General features: G+C 40.3%; 1 protein-coding gene across 1 annotated transcript in view; it reads left to right on the forward strand.

Moving 5' to 3' along the window:
• Window positions 1-10,362: 10,362 nt before the first annotated feature.
• Window positions 10,363-17,696, forward strand: part of XKR6 (XK related 6) — a 528,616-nt gene continuing 521,282 nt past the window's right edge. Inside the window, exon 1 of the mRNA XM_049867080.1 lies at window positions 10,363-11,186. Within this exon, the coding sequence (XP_049723037.1) occupies window positions 10,417-11,186 (770 nt within the window). The 5' untranslated portion in view covers window positions 10,363-10,416. The remainder of the gene's footprint in view (window positions 11,187-17,696) is intronic.

A 17,696-nucleotide genomic window follows, 5' to 3' on the forward strand; every position in this document is an offset into this window, starting at 1 on the left:
CTGACATCATGAAAGACGAAAGGATATCTATCCAAGATGCTCATCGAACCCCATTTAAGATTGATCCAAAAAGAAAAACACCAAGACATATTATCATCAAACTCACCAAAACCAAAGATAAACAGAAAATTTTAAAAGCAGCCAGGGAGAAAAGAAAGGTTTCCTTCAAGGGAGAATCAATAAGAATATGTTCTGACTACTCAGCAGAAACCATGCAGGCAAGAAGGGAATGAGACGACATATAAAGAACACTGAAGGAGAAAAACTGCCAGCCAAGGATCATATATCCAGCAAAACTCTCTCTGAAATATGAAGGCGAAATTAAGATTTTTACAGACAAACACAAGTTTAGAGAATTTGCAAAAACCAAACCAAAGCTACAAGAAATACTAAAGGATATTGTTTGGTCAGAGAACCAATAATATCAGATATCAGCACAACACAAGGTCACAAAACAGAACGTCTTGATATCAACTCAAATAGGGAAATCACAAAAACAAACAAATTAAGATTAATTAAAAAAAATACACAAAGTGGGGAATCATGGAAGTCAATAGGTAAAAGATCACAATAATCAAAAAGAGGGACTAAATACAGGAGGCATTGAACTGCCATATGGAGAGTGATACAAGGCGATATAGAACAATACAAGTTAGGTTTTTACTTAGAAAAATAGGGGTAAATAATAAGGTAACCACAAAAAGGTATAACAACTCTATAACTCAAGATAAAAGCCAAGAAAAACGTAACGACTCAACTAACATAAAGTCAAACACTATGAAAATGAGGATCTCACAATTTACTAAGAAAAACGCCTCAGCACAAAAAAGTATGTGGAAAAATGAAATTGTCAACAACACACATAAAAAGGCATCAAAATGACAGCACTAAAAACTTATTTATCTATAATTACCCTGAATGTAAATGGACTAAATGCACCAATAAAGAGACAGAGAGTCACGGACTGGATAAAGAAACACGATCCATCTATATGCTGCCTACAAGAGACACACCTTAGACTTAGAGACATAAACAAACTAAAACTCAAAGGATGGAAAAAAGTATATCAAGCAAACAATAAGCAAAAAAGAAGAGGAGTAGCAATATTAATTTCTGACAAAATAGACTTTAGACTTAAATCCACCACAAAGGATAAAGAAGGACACTATATAATGATAAAAAGGACAACTGATCAGGAAGACATAACCATATTAAATATTTATGCACCCAATGACAGGGCTCCAAGATACATAAATCAAATTTTAACAGAATTGAAAAGTGAGATAGATACCTCCACAATTATAGTAGGAGACTTCAACACACCACTTTCGGAGAAGGACAGGACATCCAGTAAGAAGCTCAACAGAGACACGGAAGATCTAATTACGACAATCAACCAACTTGACCTCATTGACTTATACAGAACTCTCCACCCAACTGCTGCAAAATATACTTTTTTTTCTAGTGCACATGGAACATTCTCTAGAATAGACCACATATTAGGTCATAAAACAAACCTTTGCAGGGTCCAAAACATTGAAATATTACAAAGCCTCTTCTCAGACCACAAGGCAATAAAACTAGAGATCAATAACAGAAAAACTAGGGAAAAGAAATTAAATGCTTGGAAAACGAACAATACCCTCCTGAAAAAAGACTGGGTTATAGAAGACATCAAGGAGGGAATAAGGAAATTCTTAGAAAGCAAAGAGAATGAAAATACTTCCTATCAAAACCTCTGGGACACAGCAAAAGCAGTGCTCAGAGGCCAATTTATATCAATAAATGCACACATACAAAAAGAAGAAAGAGCCAAAATTAGAGAACTGTCCCTACAACTTGAACAAATAGAAACTGAGCAACAAAAGAATCCATCAGGCACCAGAAGAAAACAAATAATAAAAATTAGAGCTGAACTAAATGAATTAGAGAACAGAAAAACAATTGAAAGAATTAACAAAGCCAAAAGCTGGTTCTTTGAAAAAATCAACAAAATTGATAAACCATTGGCTAGACTGACTAAAGAAATACAGGAAAGGAAACAAATAACCCGAATAAGAAATGAGAAGGACCACATCACAACAGAACCAAATGAAATTAAAAGAATCATTTCAGATTATTATGAAAAATTGTACTCTAACAAATTTGAAAACCTAGAAGAAATGGATGAATTCCTGGAAAAACACTACCTACCTAAACTAACACATTCAGAAGTAGAACAACTAAATAGACCCATAACAAAAAAAGAGATTGAAACGGTAATCAAAAAACTCCCAACAAAAAAAAGCCCTGGCCCGGACGGCTTCACTGCAGAGTTCTACCAAACTTTCAGAGAAGAGTTAACACCACTACCACTAAAGGTATTCCAAAGCATAGAAAATGACAGAATACTACCCAACTCATTCTATGAAGCCACCATCTCCCTGATACCAAAACCAGGTAAAGACATTACAAAAAAAGAAAATTATAGACCTATATCCCTCATGAACATTGATGCAAAAATCCTCAACAAAATTCTAGCCAATAGAATCCAACAACACATCAAAAAAATAATTCACCCTGATCAAGTGGGATTTATACCAGGTATGCAAGGCTGGTTTAATATCAGAAAAACCATTAATGTAATCCATCACATAAATAAAACAAAAGACAAAAACCACATGATCTTATCAATTGATGCAGAAAAGGCATTTGACAAAGTCCAACACCCATTCATGATAAAAACTCTTACCAAAATAGGAATTGAAGGAAAATTCCTCAACATAATAAAGGGCATCTATGCAAAGCCAACAGCCAATATCACTCTAAATGGAGAGAACCTGAAAGCATTTCCCTTGAGAACGGGAACCAGACAAGGATGCCCTTTATCACCGCTCTTATTCAACATCGTGTTGGAAGTCTTAGCCAGGGCAATTAGGCTAGACAAAGAAATAAAAGGTATCTGGATTGGCAAGGAAGAAGTAAAGTTATCACTATTTGCAGATGACATGATTATATACACAGAAAACCCTAAGGAATCCTCCAGAAAACTACTGAAACTAATAGAAGAGTTTGGCAGAGTCTCAGGTTATAAAATAAACATACAAAAATCACTTGGATTCCTCTACATCAACAAAAAGAACACCGAAGAGGAAATAACCAAATCAATACCATTCACAGTAGCCCACAAGAAGATAAGATACTTAGGAATAAATCTTACCAAGGATGTAAAAGACCTATACAAAGAAAACTACAAAGCTCTACTACAAGAAATTCAAAAGGACATACTTAAGTGGAAAAACATACCTTGCTCATGGATAGGAAGACTTAACATAGTAAAAATGTCTATTCTACCAAAAGCCATCTATACATTTAACGCACTTCCGATCCAAATTCCAATGTCATATTTTAAGGGGATAGAGAAACAAATCACCAATTTCATATGGAAGGGAAAGAAGCCTCGGAGAAGCAAAGCACTACTGAAAAAGAAGAAGAAAGTGGGAGGCCTCACCTTACCTGACTTCAGAACCTATTATACAGCCACAGTAGTCCAAACAGCCTGGTATTGGTACAACAACAGACACATAGACCAATGGAACAGAATTGAGAACCCAGACATAGATCCATCCACGTATGAGCAGCTGATATTTGACAAAGGACCAGTGTCAATTAACTGGAGAAAAGATAGCCTTTTTAACAAATGGTGCTGGCATAACTGGATATCCATTTGCAAAAAAATGAAACAGGACCCATACCTCACACCATGCACAAAAACTAACTGCAAGTGGATCAAAGACCTAAACATAAAGGCTAAAACGATAAAGATCATGGAAGAAAAAATTGGGACAACCCTAGGAGCCCTAATACAAGGTATAAACAGAATACAAAACATTACCAAAAATGATGAAGAGAAACCCGATAACTGGGAGCTCCTAAAAATCAAACACCTATGCTCATCTAGAGACTTCACCAAAAGAGTAAAAAGACTGGGAAAGAATTTTCAGCTATGACATTTCCGACCAGCACCTGATCTCTAAAATCTACATGATTCTGTCAAAACTCAACCACAAAAAGACAACCCAATCAAGAAGTGGGCAAAGGATATGAACACACATTTCACTAAAGAAGATATTCAGGCTGCCAACAGATACATGAGAAAATGCTCTCGATCATTAGCCATTAGAGAAATGCAAATTAAAACTACGATGAGATTCCATCTCACACCAGCAAGGCTGGCATTAATCCAAAAAACACAAAATAATAAATGTTGGAGAGGCTGCGGAGAGATTGGAACTCTCATACACTGCTGGTGGGAATGTAAAATGGTACAACCACTTTGGAAATCTATCTGGCGTTATCTTAAACAGTTAGAAATAGAACTACCATACAACCCAGAAATTGCACTCCTAGGAATATACTCTAGAGATACAAGAGCCTTCATACAAACAGATATATGCACACCCATGTTTATTGCAGCTCTGTTTACAATAGCAAAAAGCTGGAAGCAACCAAGGTGTCCATCAACAGATGAATGGGTAAATAAATTGTGGTATATTCACACAATGGAATACTACGCATCGATAAAGAACAGTGACGAATCTCTGAAACATTTCATAACATGGAGGAACCTGGAAGACATTATGCTGAGCGAAAATAGTCAGAGGGAAAAGGACAAATATTGTATAAGACCACTATTATAAGATCTTGAGAAATAGTAAACCTGAGAAGAACACATACTTTTGTGGTTACGAGGGGGGGGAGCGAGGGAGGGTGGGAGAGGGTTTTTTATTGATTAATCAGTAGATAAGAACTGCTTTAGGTGAAGGGAAAGACAACACTCAATACATGGAAGGTCAGCTCAGTTGGACTGGACCAAAAGCAAAGAAGTTTCCGGGATAAAATGAATGCTTCAAAGCTCAGCCGAGCAAGCGCGGGGGTCTGGGGAACATGGTTTGAGGGGACTTCTAAGTCAATTGGCAAAATAATTCTATTATGAAATCATTCTGCATCCCACTTTGAAATGTGGCGTCTGGGGTCTTAAATGCCAACAAGCAGCCATCTAAGATGCAGCAATTGGTCTCAACCCACCTGGAGCAAAGGAAAATGAAGAACACCAAGCCCACACGGCAACTAAGAGCCCAAGAGACAGAAAGGGCCACATGAACCAGAGACCTACATCATCCTGAGACCAGAAGAACTAGTTGGTGCCCGGCCACAATCGATGACTGCCCTGACAGGGAGCACAGCAGAGGACCCCTGAGGCAGCAGGAGATCAGTGGGATGCAGACCCCAAATTCTCATAAAAAGACCAAACTTAATGGTCTGACTGAGACTGGAGGAATCCCGGCGGCCGTGCTCCCCAGACCTTCTGTTGACACAGGACAGGAACCATCCCCGAAGACAACTCATCAGAAATGAAAGGGACTGGTCAGCGGGTGGGAGAGAGATGCTGATGAAGAGTGAGCTATTTATATCAGGTGGACACTTGAGATTGTGTTGGCAACTCTTGTCTGGAGGGGGAATGGGAGGATAGAGAGAGAGGGAAGCAGGCAAAATTGTCAAGAAAGGAGAGACTGAAAGGGCTGACTCAAGAGGGGGAGAGTAAGTGGGAGTAGGGAGTGAGATGTATGTAAACTTATATGTGACAGACTGATTGGATTTGTAAACGTTCACTTGAAGCTTAATAAAAGTTATTGAAAAAAAAAGTTCTCTTTCTATAATCAAAAAATTACTAAACCAGTTGTTCTCGAGTCGCTTTCAACTCATAGTGACTCTATAGGACAGAGTAGAACTGTCCCATAGGGTCTCCAAGGGTGTAATCTTTAAGGAAGCACACAGCCATATCTTTCTTCCATCTTTTTCTGTAGAAGACAGTAAAACACAAGGTACAAAATTGAAGGGGATAATATCCACCCACTGGTTTTGAGGCCTTAAGCCCATTGCTGCTGAGTCCGACTCACAGCAACCGTATAGGATGGAGTAGAACTGCCCCATAGGGTTTCCAAGTGACAACTGGTGGATTTGAATTGCCGACCTTTTTGTTAGCAGCCGTAGTTCTTAAGGACTGTGCCACCAGGGCTTTATCCTGGCTCAAATTGGGAAAATCATGTGAAGAACAGAATGAGGAAGCCCCTTAATAATGTTTTTGCTAGGGCACATCCCCATGTTTGAATTCAAGTGTTTCATCTCCTAGTTATGTACCTTCATCATAATAGGGTTCTTCCTGTGATTAACATAGTAGCATTTCCTTCATTTAGAGATCCAGATAGCACAGAGTAAGTGCAGGGTAATTGGCATAGTCTTCAAAATTAAACTTACCTTCATTCTAACAGGGTCGCTATGAGTCGGAATTGACTTGATGGCAGTGGGTTTGGTTATTTTTTCGTTTCGATTCTAATTTATGGCTACCCTTCCTCCCAAAGGTGTGACTCTGCTATGGAATTTGACCGACCTGAGGCTGTTTTCTAGACCATAAAAATGGGGATTGCAATCCCCTTTTATAACTATTATAAGGTTAAATGGAATAACGTTTGGGAGAGTGTCTGATACATAATAGTATTCAGCACTAACTGTCCCCTCCTTTTCTTTCTGAAAATAGCAAGGAATTGGTAAGAAAACCCCCCAAAGACCTCTAAGCAGCCAAAATTTGTCATAAATCCCATATATTAAAGCTCTCATACTTTACTCATAGAAGAAATTGTACAAATCGACTTAATATTATTTTACATGCATTTCCAACAGACTTTGTCATTTGGCTTCCAGCCTATATAGGCACGGATGTAGACAGGGCCAAAGTTGTTGACTGACTGAACTATTAAAAAGATATTTAAAAAAATTGTTATTTAGGAAAAAAACAACCATAAAAATCCTAAAAATGCCCACTAGGCTTGTGGTGTTTCCTTAATAGGTTCATAAAATAGTTGCAGCCTCTTAGCAAGAGGCCATCCCAAAGTCAAGCCATAAAGAAAAGGTTAACTCTCCATTTTGTGTATACTAAGAAAGCAGGCCAGTGTGCAATGCACTTCTTATTTATTTATTTTTCCTGTGTTTAATTAAAAAATTTCAATATCTTTGTAATATACCAGGGAGCTTTATGAAGATTTACATCATAAAATGTAAAATAGAAATTTTAGGGGATTTAAAAGGGTAAACTTCAGCTACCTGAAAAATTAATTTAATTAATTCACTAAATTAACCAGTATTTATTGAGTGCCCACCATATGTGGTATAAATAGTTTGCACTTGACTACTAACCTAAAGATTGGCAGTTCAAAGTCAACCAGTGGCACTTCAGAAGAAAGACCTGGCAATCTGCTTCCACAAAGATTACAGCCAAGAAAACCCTATGGAGCAGTTCTACTCTGTAGCACATTGGGTGGCTGTAGCACATGGGGTGCCATCAGAGTCAAATGGATGACTTTTTTTTTTTGCCCACTATATGTTCAATACTGTGCTAAGTGCTGAACTTGAACGGCTAACATGCATAACCCAAAATTCTACGTAAAATGGTACTATTCATCTCACAGTTCAAATTTATGTTCACTTTTCAGTGAGTCTGCATGATAGGTTTCATCTCATTGTAATTAATTTTAGTTTTATAATTCCTGTGTTCTATGAGTTGGAATTGACTTGATGGCTACGGGTTTTTTTTTTGTTTTGTTTTGGATTCTACAATGTATCCTTTCCAAAAAAGGCCAAATGATAAAATTGTTGAGACAGCAAATGTAAACTTGAAATCACTTGACAGACACGAATCTTATATTTCTACTTGAAACTTAAATTGTGGTAAACACTTTAACTCATAATCTCATTTGTCAACCTTATACAGGAATGCAATTAGCTAATTTTACTAGTAGATAATGTTCTTTCAGGGCACAGAGAAATAGGAATTATAAATACACCATTGCTGCCTGGTTTTGTATCACATTTCACAGTCTCATAGGTTTAAACAGAGGAAATATATTTAAAAACACAAATTAACTCCATCTATTTCCTAGAAGCATTTCAAAATGCTTTCCTTTATTAGAGATACCAAATGTTCTGAATGATGGGATTTAAGCAGGTACATGTTGATACTCTGCAGACATAGGAAACCCTGGTGGCATAGTGGTTAAGTGCTACAGCTGCTAACCAAGAGGTCAGCAGTTTGAATCTGCGAGGTGCTCCTTGGAAACTCTATGGGGCAGTTCTACTCATAGTCCTATAGGGTCACTATGAGTTGGAATTGACTTGATGACAGTGGGTTTGGTTTTGGCTTTATGCAGACATAATAACAGCAGCAGCAGCAGCAGCAGCAGCAGTAGTTATCATCTATTTAGTGCTTACTACCTGCCAGGTATCATGTTTAAGCTTTGAATAGATAATCACCTTTAATCCTCCCAGTAACCTTTTAAGGAAAGTACTGCTATCCTTCCCATTACACAAAAGAGGAAACTGATGTTTTAAAGAGGTTTAACTATCTTGGTCACAGTCACATTTATCATTCTAGTGGAACTGGGATTCAAACCTGGGCAATCCTACTTTTCTATACTTTTGTTGTCTTTCTAAGGAACTGGTTAGGTCATATTCAGTAAACAAACAGAATCTCATCAATATGCCTAAATAGTATTTATCTGCTGGCTATGTTTTTTACTACCATAGAAATTAAGGTTCTTAAACCACGGTATGAAATAAAGATAAAGTATGTGATCTGATTCCAAAAGTAGACTTCAGAGTCACTTCCCCCACCGTCCAACCCCCATGGAATGGCTGGTATAAAAATTATCCATGGATACTTTCTCAAAAGTCTTTATATGTTTTACCTTGGCATGTATACTCGTTAAAAGTTGTGTCCTAAAATGTGGTAGCCCCATCTTCCTTGCCACTCCCAGAACTTAGCTAGGTACTTGTGTTAAATAATCACATGCATCAAAATAACAATACCTCGATGCCAAACAAATATTATTTAATTTGTCCTTTTAGCATTCCAAAGAAAGTTATTGGCATTATTAGAAGATTTTATTGAAGGAAGAAATAGAAGCAGAATCCTAAAATGAGTACAAAAATCTAGTAAGGTCAATGAGAAAATCCAGAGTTTTCTCTCTCTTTTAACTTTAAAATGTTTGTTTCACCTGATCAGTTACAACTGTAACAATATAAATTGCTCATCTGGCTTCAAATATACTTTCACTGGTAGATCATTGTAATTCAAATCCATTCAGTGCTGCTTCACTTTTGTAATTTGTTTTCTAACTTTAAGTAGTGTACCCTACACCTATGTTAGTGATATAGCACATTGATAACATTTTCACTCATTTAAAGGTATGTTTGCTGACAAACTCTTTGCACCACAAGAAAATTCTAAAAGGCAATCCTTATACATTCAAATAGCCTGAACGAGTAATTGACATAGCTCAAATCCTGGTTAGTTCTGAATTTTCTAAATTAAGGTCACAGAGTTCTAAAATCGCATTCTTAAAAAAAAACGTGGTAGAAATATATTTCAATAGTGAAGAAAATATACTCAAGGTCACAATATGCCAGTTCAATGCTCACTCTAACATTTACGACATAATCAGGCTAATTTTTAACTGGGTTTTGCCTGGGGTTTTCTTAAGGTAACAGTAGAAACTTAGTTATAAAAGATGATAAAGTTATCAGTGACAAAATATCAAAGGGTCAACAGAAAAGGGGAGAGGTATTTAAATAGAAGTGAGAACTTGTAAGTCGTTTGTGGAAATCTAAACTGACAGGTAATTTTTAAAGACCTTCAAATTAAGATAAGAATAAGAATTTTTAAAGAAAAAATAAAAGAAACAGCTAAAGAAGTGAGACACAGTCATTTGGGGGGGTTGTCTAACTACACAATGAGGTCACCCTAGCTTCCGGAAGTGACACGTAATCACCTGCTTTACACTAGCTCCGCCCCTTCCCTCAGAGGTCCCGCCCCTCCGCCAGTAGCCGGGAGTGTGTTAGGGGGCGTTTCTCCAAGAGGAAAGCTGTGAGCTGCGACGCTGAGGAAGGGGACCCCAAAACGTCTGGCACTGCCCCCTCCAGGGATCACTTTGGACCACCTCACTCGGGCCATCGGAATTCTGAAACGCCGAGGGGTCAACCTGATGGGTTTCGGGGTCAACGGAAGAGGGGAAGGGGAGCCCTGGCGGGGAGAACCCCCCGGTCCCCCGCCCAGCAGCTGAGACACAGGAGGGCGGCCATCTTGGCCGAGAGGGTAGGGCTGGGGAGCTGCGGGAGCCGTGCGATTGGGGGGCTCGCCCGGAAGTGACGCCAACTACCCGGAAGCGGAGGGGGTTCCCTGGCCCACTCCCCCCTCGTTCGTTTGCTCCCCCGCTTCCTCCCCGCCCCCCATCCTCTCCATTCGTTCCCCCCCCCTCCCCGTTCCCTGTCTTCTTTCCCCCTTTTCCCTCCCCCCCAACCTCCGGAGCTGGGAAGAGAGTCAAGATGGCGGCGAAATCCGATGGCGGTGGCGTGGGGGTGGGCTTTGCCCAGCTGCACAACCTGGACGAGGCAGTGGGCAGCGGTGGCGAGGAGGACGGGGAGCCCGGGGGAGGCGGCTGCGGCGGCGGCGGCGACGGCAGCGACCCCGGCGAGAGCAGCTCGCTCCATATCTGCCACTGCTGCAACACCTCCTCGTGCTACTGGGGCTGCCGCTCCGCCTGCCTGCGCTCCCTCCTGGGCAAGAAGCCGCGCCGCAGCGCCGCCGCCTCGGCCGCCGACGGGGGGGACCAGCCGCTGCAGCCGCCGTCGGCCGGCGCCGGGCGCCACCAACCGACGCCTTCGTCCGCGCAGCCCCAGCAGCTGCCGCCGCAGGTGGAGCGGCCGTGGCTTGACTGCCTGTGGATTGTGCTGGCGCTGCTAGTCTTCTTCGGGGACGTGGGCACCGACCTGTGGCTGGCCCTCGACTACTACAGCAAGGGCGACTATGGCTATTTCGGGCTGACCCTCTTCTTTGTGCTGGTGCCGTCGCTGCTGGTGCAGAGCCTGAGCTTCCGCTGGTTCGTGCAGGACTACACGGGCGGCGGACTGGGCGCCGTGGAGGGGCTCAGCAGCCGCGGCCCCCCCATGATGGGGGCCGGCTATGGTCATGGCGCGGTCCGCGGCGGGCCTGGCGCTGGGGGCTTGGCCACGCCGGGTGCGCAGCGTCTGTGCCGGCTGTCTGTGTGGATCTGTCAGTCCGTTATCCACCTGCTGCAGATGGGACAGGTGTGGAGGTAAGAGCACTGCGGGGGTGGGGGATGGGGGCTGACGCGCGGGCCCTGCGGAGGGGTCCCGCGTGCTAGACTGGAGCGCTCCAGAGAGCGCTCTGCCCTCGATGTACTGCTAAGATTGTTCCCCAAGATGAGTCTTTCCCGGGGTCTTGAAGGATGGATTTGCCTTGCACTTCTCTTGGCGTCTTAAAAAGACTGTCGGTTTATCCGTATCCCTGGCCACGCCTTTTGGCCCAGGGAGGCCTAAGACCTGCTGTTTGTCTTCATCTCTGGTTCGCACTTAGCGCAGACCCTGCCTCTTCCTACCTTTGCCTTCCATTTCTGTAAATTTTTCTGTGTTCTGGTTGTTCCTTTTTCATATATTCCAAGGTAATCGGCCGTTAGAGGTTTTTTCTGCACCCCAGCTCGTGACCTGAGGGGAACCTTCTTTCTTCCATTGGTTTGCGCTGTTTTGTGAGGCATCTTTCCCTCTTCCCCCGTCTTCTCTCTCTACTGGCCTCTATAGGGCCCAGTGGAAAACCCTTGCTGCTTTTCCTTTTAGTACTCCTTTATCCCACGCCCCCTCCCCCTCTTTCCTGCAGTCCCATCCCCTGCAAATGACTCCAAGCCGCTGCCCGCCTTGAAGGAAAATGACTTTTTTGCCGAATTAGAAGTACTCTTTTCTTAAGTGACAGGTAAAATTGTATAGTATGTGATTGCCGTAAACGTTTAACTTACCTCCAGAAAATCATTTATCCACTTGGATATGTATTCTGGCGGAACGTTGTTTTTGGTAGTCAAGCCAATGTTTAACTGATATTTACTCCAGACCCAGGCTTGGCTTTGCAGGCCTTTCCCATTCTGTAAATTTCCCTAGAGTCAGTTGACTCCCTGAAAAACCACTTGTGAACGAACTGAGTTCTCCGTGCCTTGAGCCCTGCCTTGAGCCCTGACTGACGTCTTAAACTGCCACAACTACGGAAATGAGCCCATTAAAACCATAGTAAATTTGTGCTCTCCCGGTGAAATCAGCTTAGGGTATTCTGGAAACAATGAATGATAAAAATACAAAAAAAAAAAATTTGCAAGAGGAAAGAATCTGATTGCAGATAAATCACATAGGGAAGAGCAATTGAGTATATTGCTTTTGTGAGAAGACATTTTGCCTAGGCTGCCCTGACTCCTACCTGCGCTTAGTAGGAGATTTTAAGCACTCAGTATTTCAGTGAACTTGGAAGTAAAGTTCATTGTTATCTTAATTGCGTATACAGATCTTTATCAGCAATTTTAAACAAAAACGTTTCAGAAAGCATGGTTTTGAATTAAGTCGAATAATGTAAATGCATGCAAGAACTTGGTTTTACAAAATTTACATGCAAATTCAGCATAGGGAGAGTGTCAGTGGTTCTAGATTTTCCTGGTCCTTTTAGAGTTGTTTACTAGTGCTTCTAGATTGAACTAAGCAATCTTTTTCTAGCTCAATTTGTGTCTGCAGATAATTTGCTTCCTGCTAATAAGTCTTCTTTTTAATAAGTCTTTAAGGAGAAGAGGCATAAAATAGATAAAAGACTGATTGATTAACTATTATGAATGTAGCTTGGGTTCAAATAAAATTTTGAAATTAGTTTTGAATTTGAAAATCTAAAGACACCCTCAAGCACCCAAATCCATACTGAATCAAAGGTAGTGTGTTTGATATTGGGGAGACTTTTTTTTGGTCTCTGAAGCTGGTAAGATGCAAAGGAATGAAGGGAGAGACTCGAAGTATGGAAAAGAAAGATTTTGCAATACGGGGAAAATTTATTAGCCTGTATTTAGTAACTAGGCTTCTAATGGAACAAGACCAAGTCACCCATCTTCATGTTTTAGGTCCTAAGAAGTGTGGCCAATAAAAATGATTGTGCTAGGTTCAGATTCCTGAAAGAATTGTTTGTAATGTAATCCATCCTAGACACTTGTTAGTAGTAAACTTTCAGGACATAATGAAATTGGAGTTCAGTTTCACAAGTTTTTCTAGGCTGAGTACCTTTCCCCCCATTCACCTAAAACTGAATTGTATTTGGGCAAAGTAGAAGTACAGATTTTGTAACAAACTGAAGAGTACATTTTTAAGAATACTTAAATTTAGTTCTTACAGTTGTTTAAATAGGGGAGTGTGTTGTTTTTCCTCACCTTAACTTTCATGGTTTGCCTGGTATATATGTATTAAAACAAGATGCCTGTGATTTTACTGTGTCTGAATTTTTTTTAGGTTTTTTTTTTCACGATTGAGATATATCTCTAAATAATTCATGAAGTATTAAGAGACATGCAAATGCAGTTATTTATTTTAATATAGCTATGCTGCAAAAGAAATACTTACTGAGGAAGTTTTTTTTTTCTTTCTCCTACTAGGCTGGTTTTGCTTGAAATACTCCAGCAAGTCTGCTCTTTTAATACCTGCTTGTATGGAATCCATTCATATGCATAAGCTTTGGGGAAGGGCTTTTATGCTTTTCTTGTTTTAATCTTTTGGCAACAATTGTCAATGTGTATAAAGACACCTCATCGCAGTTTTTTACTGCAGGTATTTTGGAGGTGCTGTTGTTTCTTTAATCATATTTGCTACTTAAATTTTCTATTTCATGTGGTCATTTGACATAGAGCTTGAGGTCTAGGAATTATATCATTTGATTCTGGCCACATTTTTAAGAAAAGGTGTCAGTGAAGTTGTACACTGTCAAAACTGATTTCATTAAACCATGAATATGTGTCTTTCACATGTTTGTTTTATTTTTTTTTAAGTGCAAAATTATTTGCCTCTTGCTTGGAAAAAACACAGTGCTTATTTGAGAAAAGTTAGTTTTCTCGATATTAATGTGTTACATTTCTATACATGTTGCCTTACCTGTCAAGATGGCAAGTAGTTCACGTCTCTGTCACCAAATGACTATATAAAATATAAGAAAAATACTCTTGGCAGTGCCAGAATTGGAGCATGGAAGAGTAGTTGCCTGTAGAATAATTTGGTATCACAAACCCTCTTTTGCATAGCACTAGTGTATGATTTGGAAACACTGGTGGCATAGTAGTGGTTAAGTGCTACGGCTGCTAACCAAAGGGTGGGCAGTTTGAATCTGCCAGGCACTCCTTGGAAACTCTATGGGGCAGTTCTACTCTGTCCTGTAGGGTCTCTATGAGTCAGAATTGACTCAACGGCACTGAGTTTGGTTTTGGTTTCGTGTGTGATTCAGGTCTTTTTAATGCATTCTTTACTCTAACTAAAAAAACAAAACAAATTTGTTGCTGTCGAGTCAATCCCAATTCATAGAGACCGTATGGGATAAAGTAGAACTGCCCCACCGGGTTTCCAAGGCTATAGTCTTTATGGAGGCTGTCATATCTTTCTCTCCTGGAGAGGTTGGTGGGTTCACATTGCTGTTGGTTTGCAGGTGAGTACTTTAACCACTGTGCCACCAGGGCTTCTTTTACCGTCACTAAACCCATTACCATCAACTTGATTCCGACTCATAGCATCCCTGTAGGATAGAGTTGAACTGCCCCATAGGGTTTCTAGGAGCAGCTGGTGGATTCAAACTACCGACCTTTTGGTTAGCAATGGATCTCTTAACCACTGTTCTACCAGGGCTCTTTACCTTCCCTAGTTACTTAAAATGTAACTTACTTTATATTTATAGCCTTATGCGCTCAGTTTTTTGGGTTTGCTCAGTTTTTTCAGGTGCTTTTCCCAGGGATAGGAGGTAAGTCACACCAGGAATATGAGTCTCACCACAGTTCAGTTTAGTACATTGTGTTCTTATTAGAAAGTGAGATCATTGTCTTGGGGGGTTTGACATTATAAACAGAGTTCATTCGAGGAGCCCACATAGCACAGTGGTTAAGTGCTTGCCTGGTAACTGAAAGGTCAGCATTTCAAACCCAGCAGGTGTTTGAATATTTCATTGTTTATGTGTTTTTCTTCAATATATTATTTTGTCTTTGCTTTTGTGTTACTTTTAGAGGCACTTAGTGTGTTGACAGTTTTCTTCAGTCAAGAAGCAACCAAAACCGTTGCCCTTGAGTCGATTCTGACTCATAGCGACCCTATAGGACAAAGTAGAACTGCCCCATAGAGTTTCCAAGGAGCGCTTGGTGGATTCAAACTGCCGACCTTTTGGTTAGCAGCCGTAACACTTAACCACTACACCACCAGGGTTTCCAAGAAGCAATGGTTCTTTAAAATTTTATCTGACGTACAGGATGCCACAGCCAAATCATTCATCTCCCTTTTTATTTATTTTTATATGTGTGTTTGCACCGTTCTGTTTCACAAGGGGAAAGAGGAATTTACTTAAAATTTTAAGAGTATTTGCTGTTTTATTTTAAGTGAACAGTCAGTTGTCCTTTATCTTGGAGGCTGGAATAGGGTAGAGGGATGTCTTCGAAGGGATACAGAAGAAAAAGGCAATTCATAGTTCATAACCGTACCTCCAACTTGTGAACAGTCATAAAGCTTGGTTTTAGCGTTTTCTCTGACTCTAGACTTTAGTATAATATAGGTTACACAACAGCTGTCTGTATGTCTAGCAGCAAATGTCCCTGGGCTGATGAAGATACTTTTTTAAATTTACACCCCCTCACCACTACCAGTATGTAGAGGATATGTAGTATATTATAGGACCTCTGTTCATGTTGAGTATTTTAGAGTAATGTTTCTTAACTCTGGCTGAGAGTAGAATCTACTCTGCAGCTTTTAAAAAATAGAAATGCCAGAGCACTACTGGACCTACTGAAGAATAATTTCAGGGTGGGACCCAAGCAGTTATATTTTTTAGGAGCTGCAAAGGTGAGCGCATCAACAGCCAGCATTGAGAAGCACTTTTAGAACTAGGTTTCGGGCTTTTTCTATTTGGAGATTGTTCCTGGATTTGTGTTCTTAATAAATACGATGGACCTATTTGGAAAGGAATGATTTGACCTTGTGAAGTTTTGTCCCTGGACAACACCATAGCAAAACAACTTTAGAAATGTCAATGTATAAAAGTACTTGAAGCTATGTGAAGTGTATATACACTGTCTTAATAATCTAGTGCTGCTATAACAGAAATACCATAGGTGGATATCTTTTACAAAGAGAAATTTATTTTCTAACAGCCTAGCTGGCTAGAAGTCCAAATTCAGGGCGTCACCTCCAGAGGAATGCTTTCTTTCTCTGTCAGCTCTGAGGAAGGTCCTTGTCATCAGTCTTCCCCTGGAAAAAGAGCTTCTCTGTCCAGGAACCCCAGGTCCAAAGGATGCGCTCTGCTCCCGGCACTGCTTTCTTGGTGGCATGAGGTCCCCCTGTCTCTCTGCTTGCTTCTGTCTTTTATATCTCAAAAGAGATTGGCTTCAGACACTGTCTAATCTTGTAGATCTCACCTTATTACATCATAGTGATAAGATTTACAACACAAGGGAATCACATCAGATAAGAAAATGGTAGATAATCATTCAATACTGAGAATCATGGCCTAGCAAAATTGACAGATATTCTTGGGGCACACCATTCAGTCCATGACATTCTTTGAGCCCAAATATCGATCTCATTCTAAAAGGGTTCCCAGATTCAAAGCTATTTCCATTAAATGTAGTTAACTTCCTTGCCTTATGTTGCATGTAAAAGGTATAGTAATTCTGCTTAATTTTTAAATGATTCTTTTCAGTGGGTTTGAGGTAAATTTAACTAGGATTATGAAAGGGATTGGACTGAGTTAACTGTAATATCCTATAGCTCTAAGATTTTGTGATTTAATAATGGTAATATGACCATACAAATAGATTCATTTACGTGAGCCAGGGTACTGGTCATGGCCATGTTTAAAAAGTTGTATTTGTGTGTTTGTTTGCATGTATGTAGAGGCCATATGTGCTTATTGTTGGATGGGAACCTCCATAGGGTAAAAAAAAAATATATATATATATATAGCATTTTAATCCATAAATTTAGTGTAGTTCTGGTTAAAAAGAAACTCAGTGGGATTTTTTTTTGAGGGAGAACTTGAAATAACTGAGAAAAGTAAATGTGTTTGAGTAGCCAAAAATACTTTGAAAAGGAAAAATGTTGAGACTTACTCTGCAGAAAGCTACATGTTATAAAGTGACAGTGTGGCTCAGTCAGAGGAATAAGCAAACAGGTAGTGAAGCAGAGTAAAAAGTCTAGATTGACCTGTTTGTGGCAATTTACTACATAGGAGTCCCTCCATGGTGCACACGGTTAAGCGTTCAGCTACTAACTGAAAGGTTGGTGGTTTGAATCCACCCAGAGGTGCCTCCGAAGAAAGGCCTGCCAGTCTACTTCCAAAAAGCAGAGGTACTATGAGTGGAAATCGACTCAGTGGCAATCGGTTTGGTTTTAGTGAGGGTAATGAGCCCTCCTCTGCCTGCTGGCCTCTTCTGGGACATGTCTCCCTTAATCCCCCCCCCCCTTGCTATGCCTCTGCCAAAAAGTCACAGCCATGAAAACCCTATGGAGCACTCTGAAACACATGGAGTCTCCATGAGTCAGAATCATCTAGA

This window comes from Elephas maximus, chromosome 22 (assembly GCF_024166365.1).
Source record: "Elephas maximus indicus isolate mEleMax1 chromosome 22, mEleMax1 primary haplotype, whole genome shotgun sequence".
NCBI lineage: Eukaryota > Metazoa > Chordata > Mammalia > Proboscidea > Elephantidae > Elephas > Elephas maximus.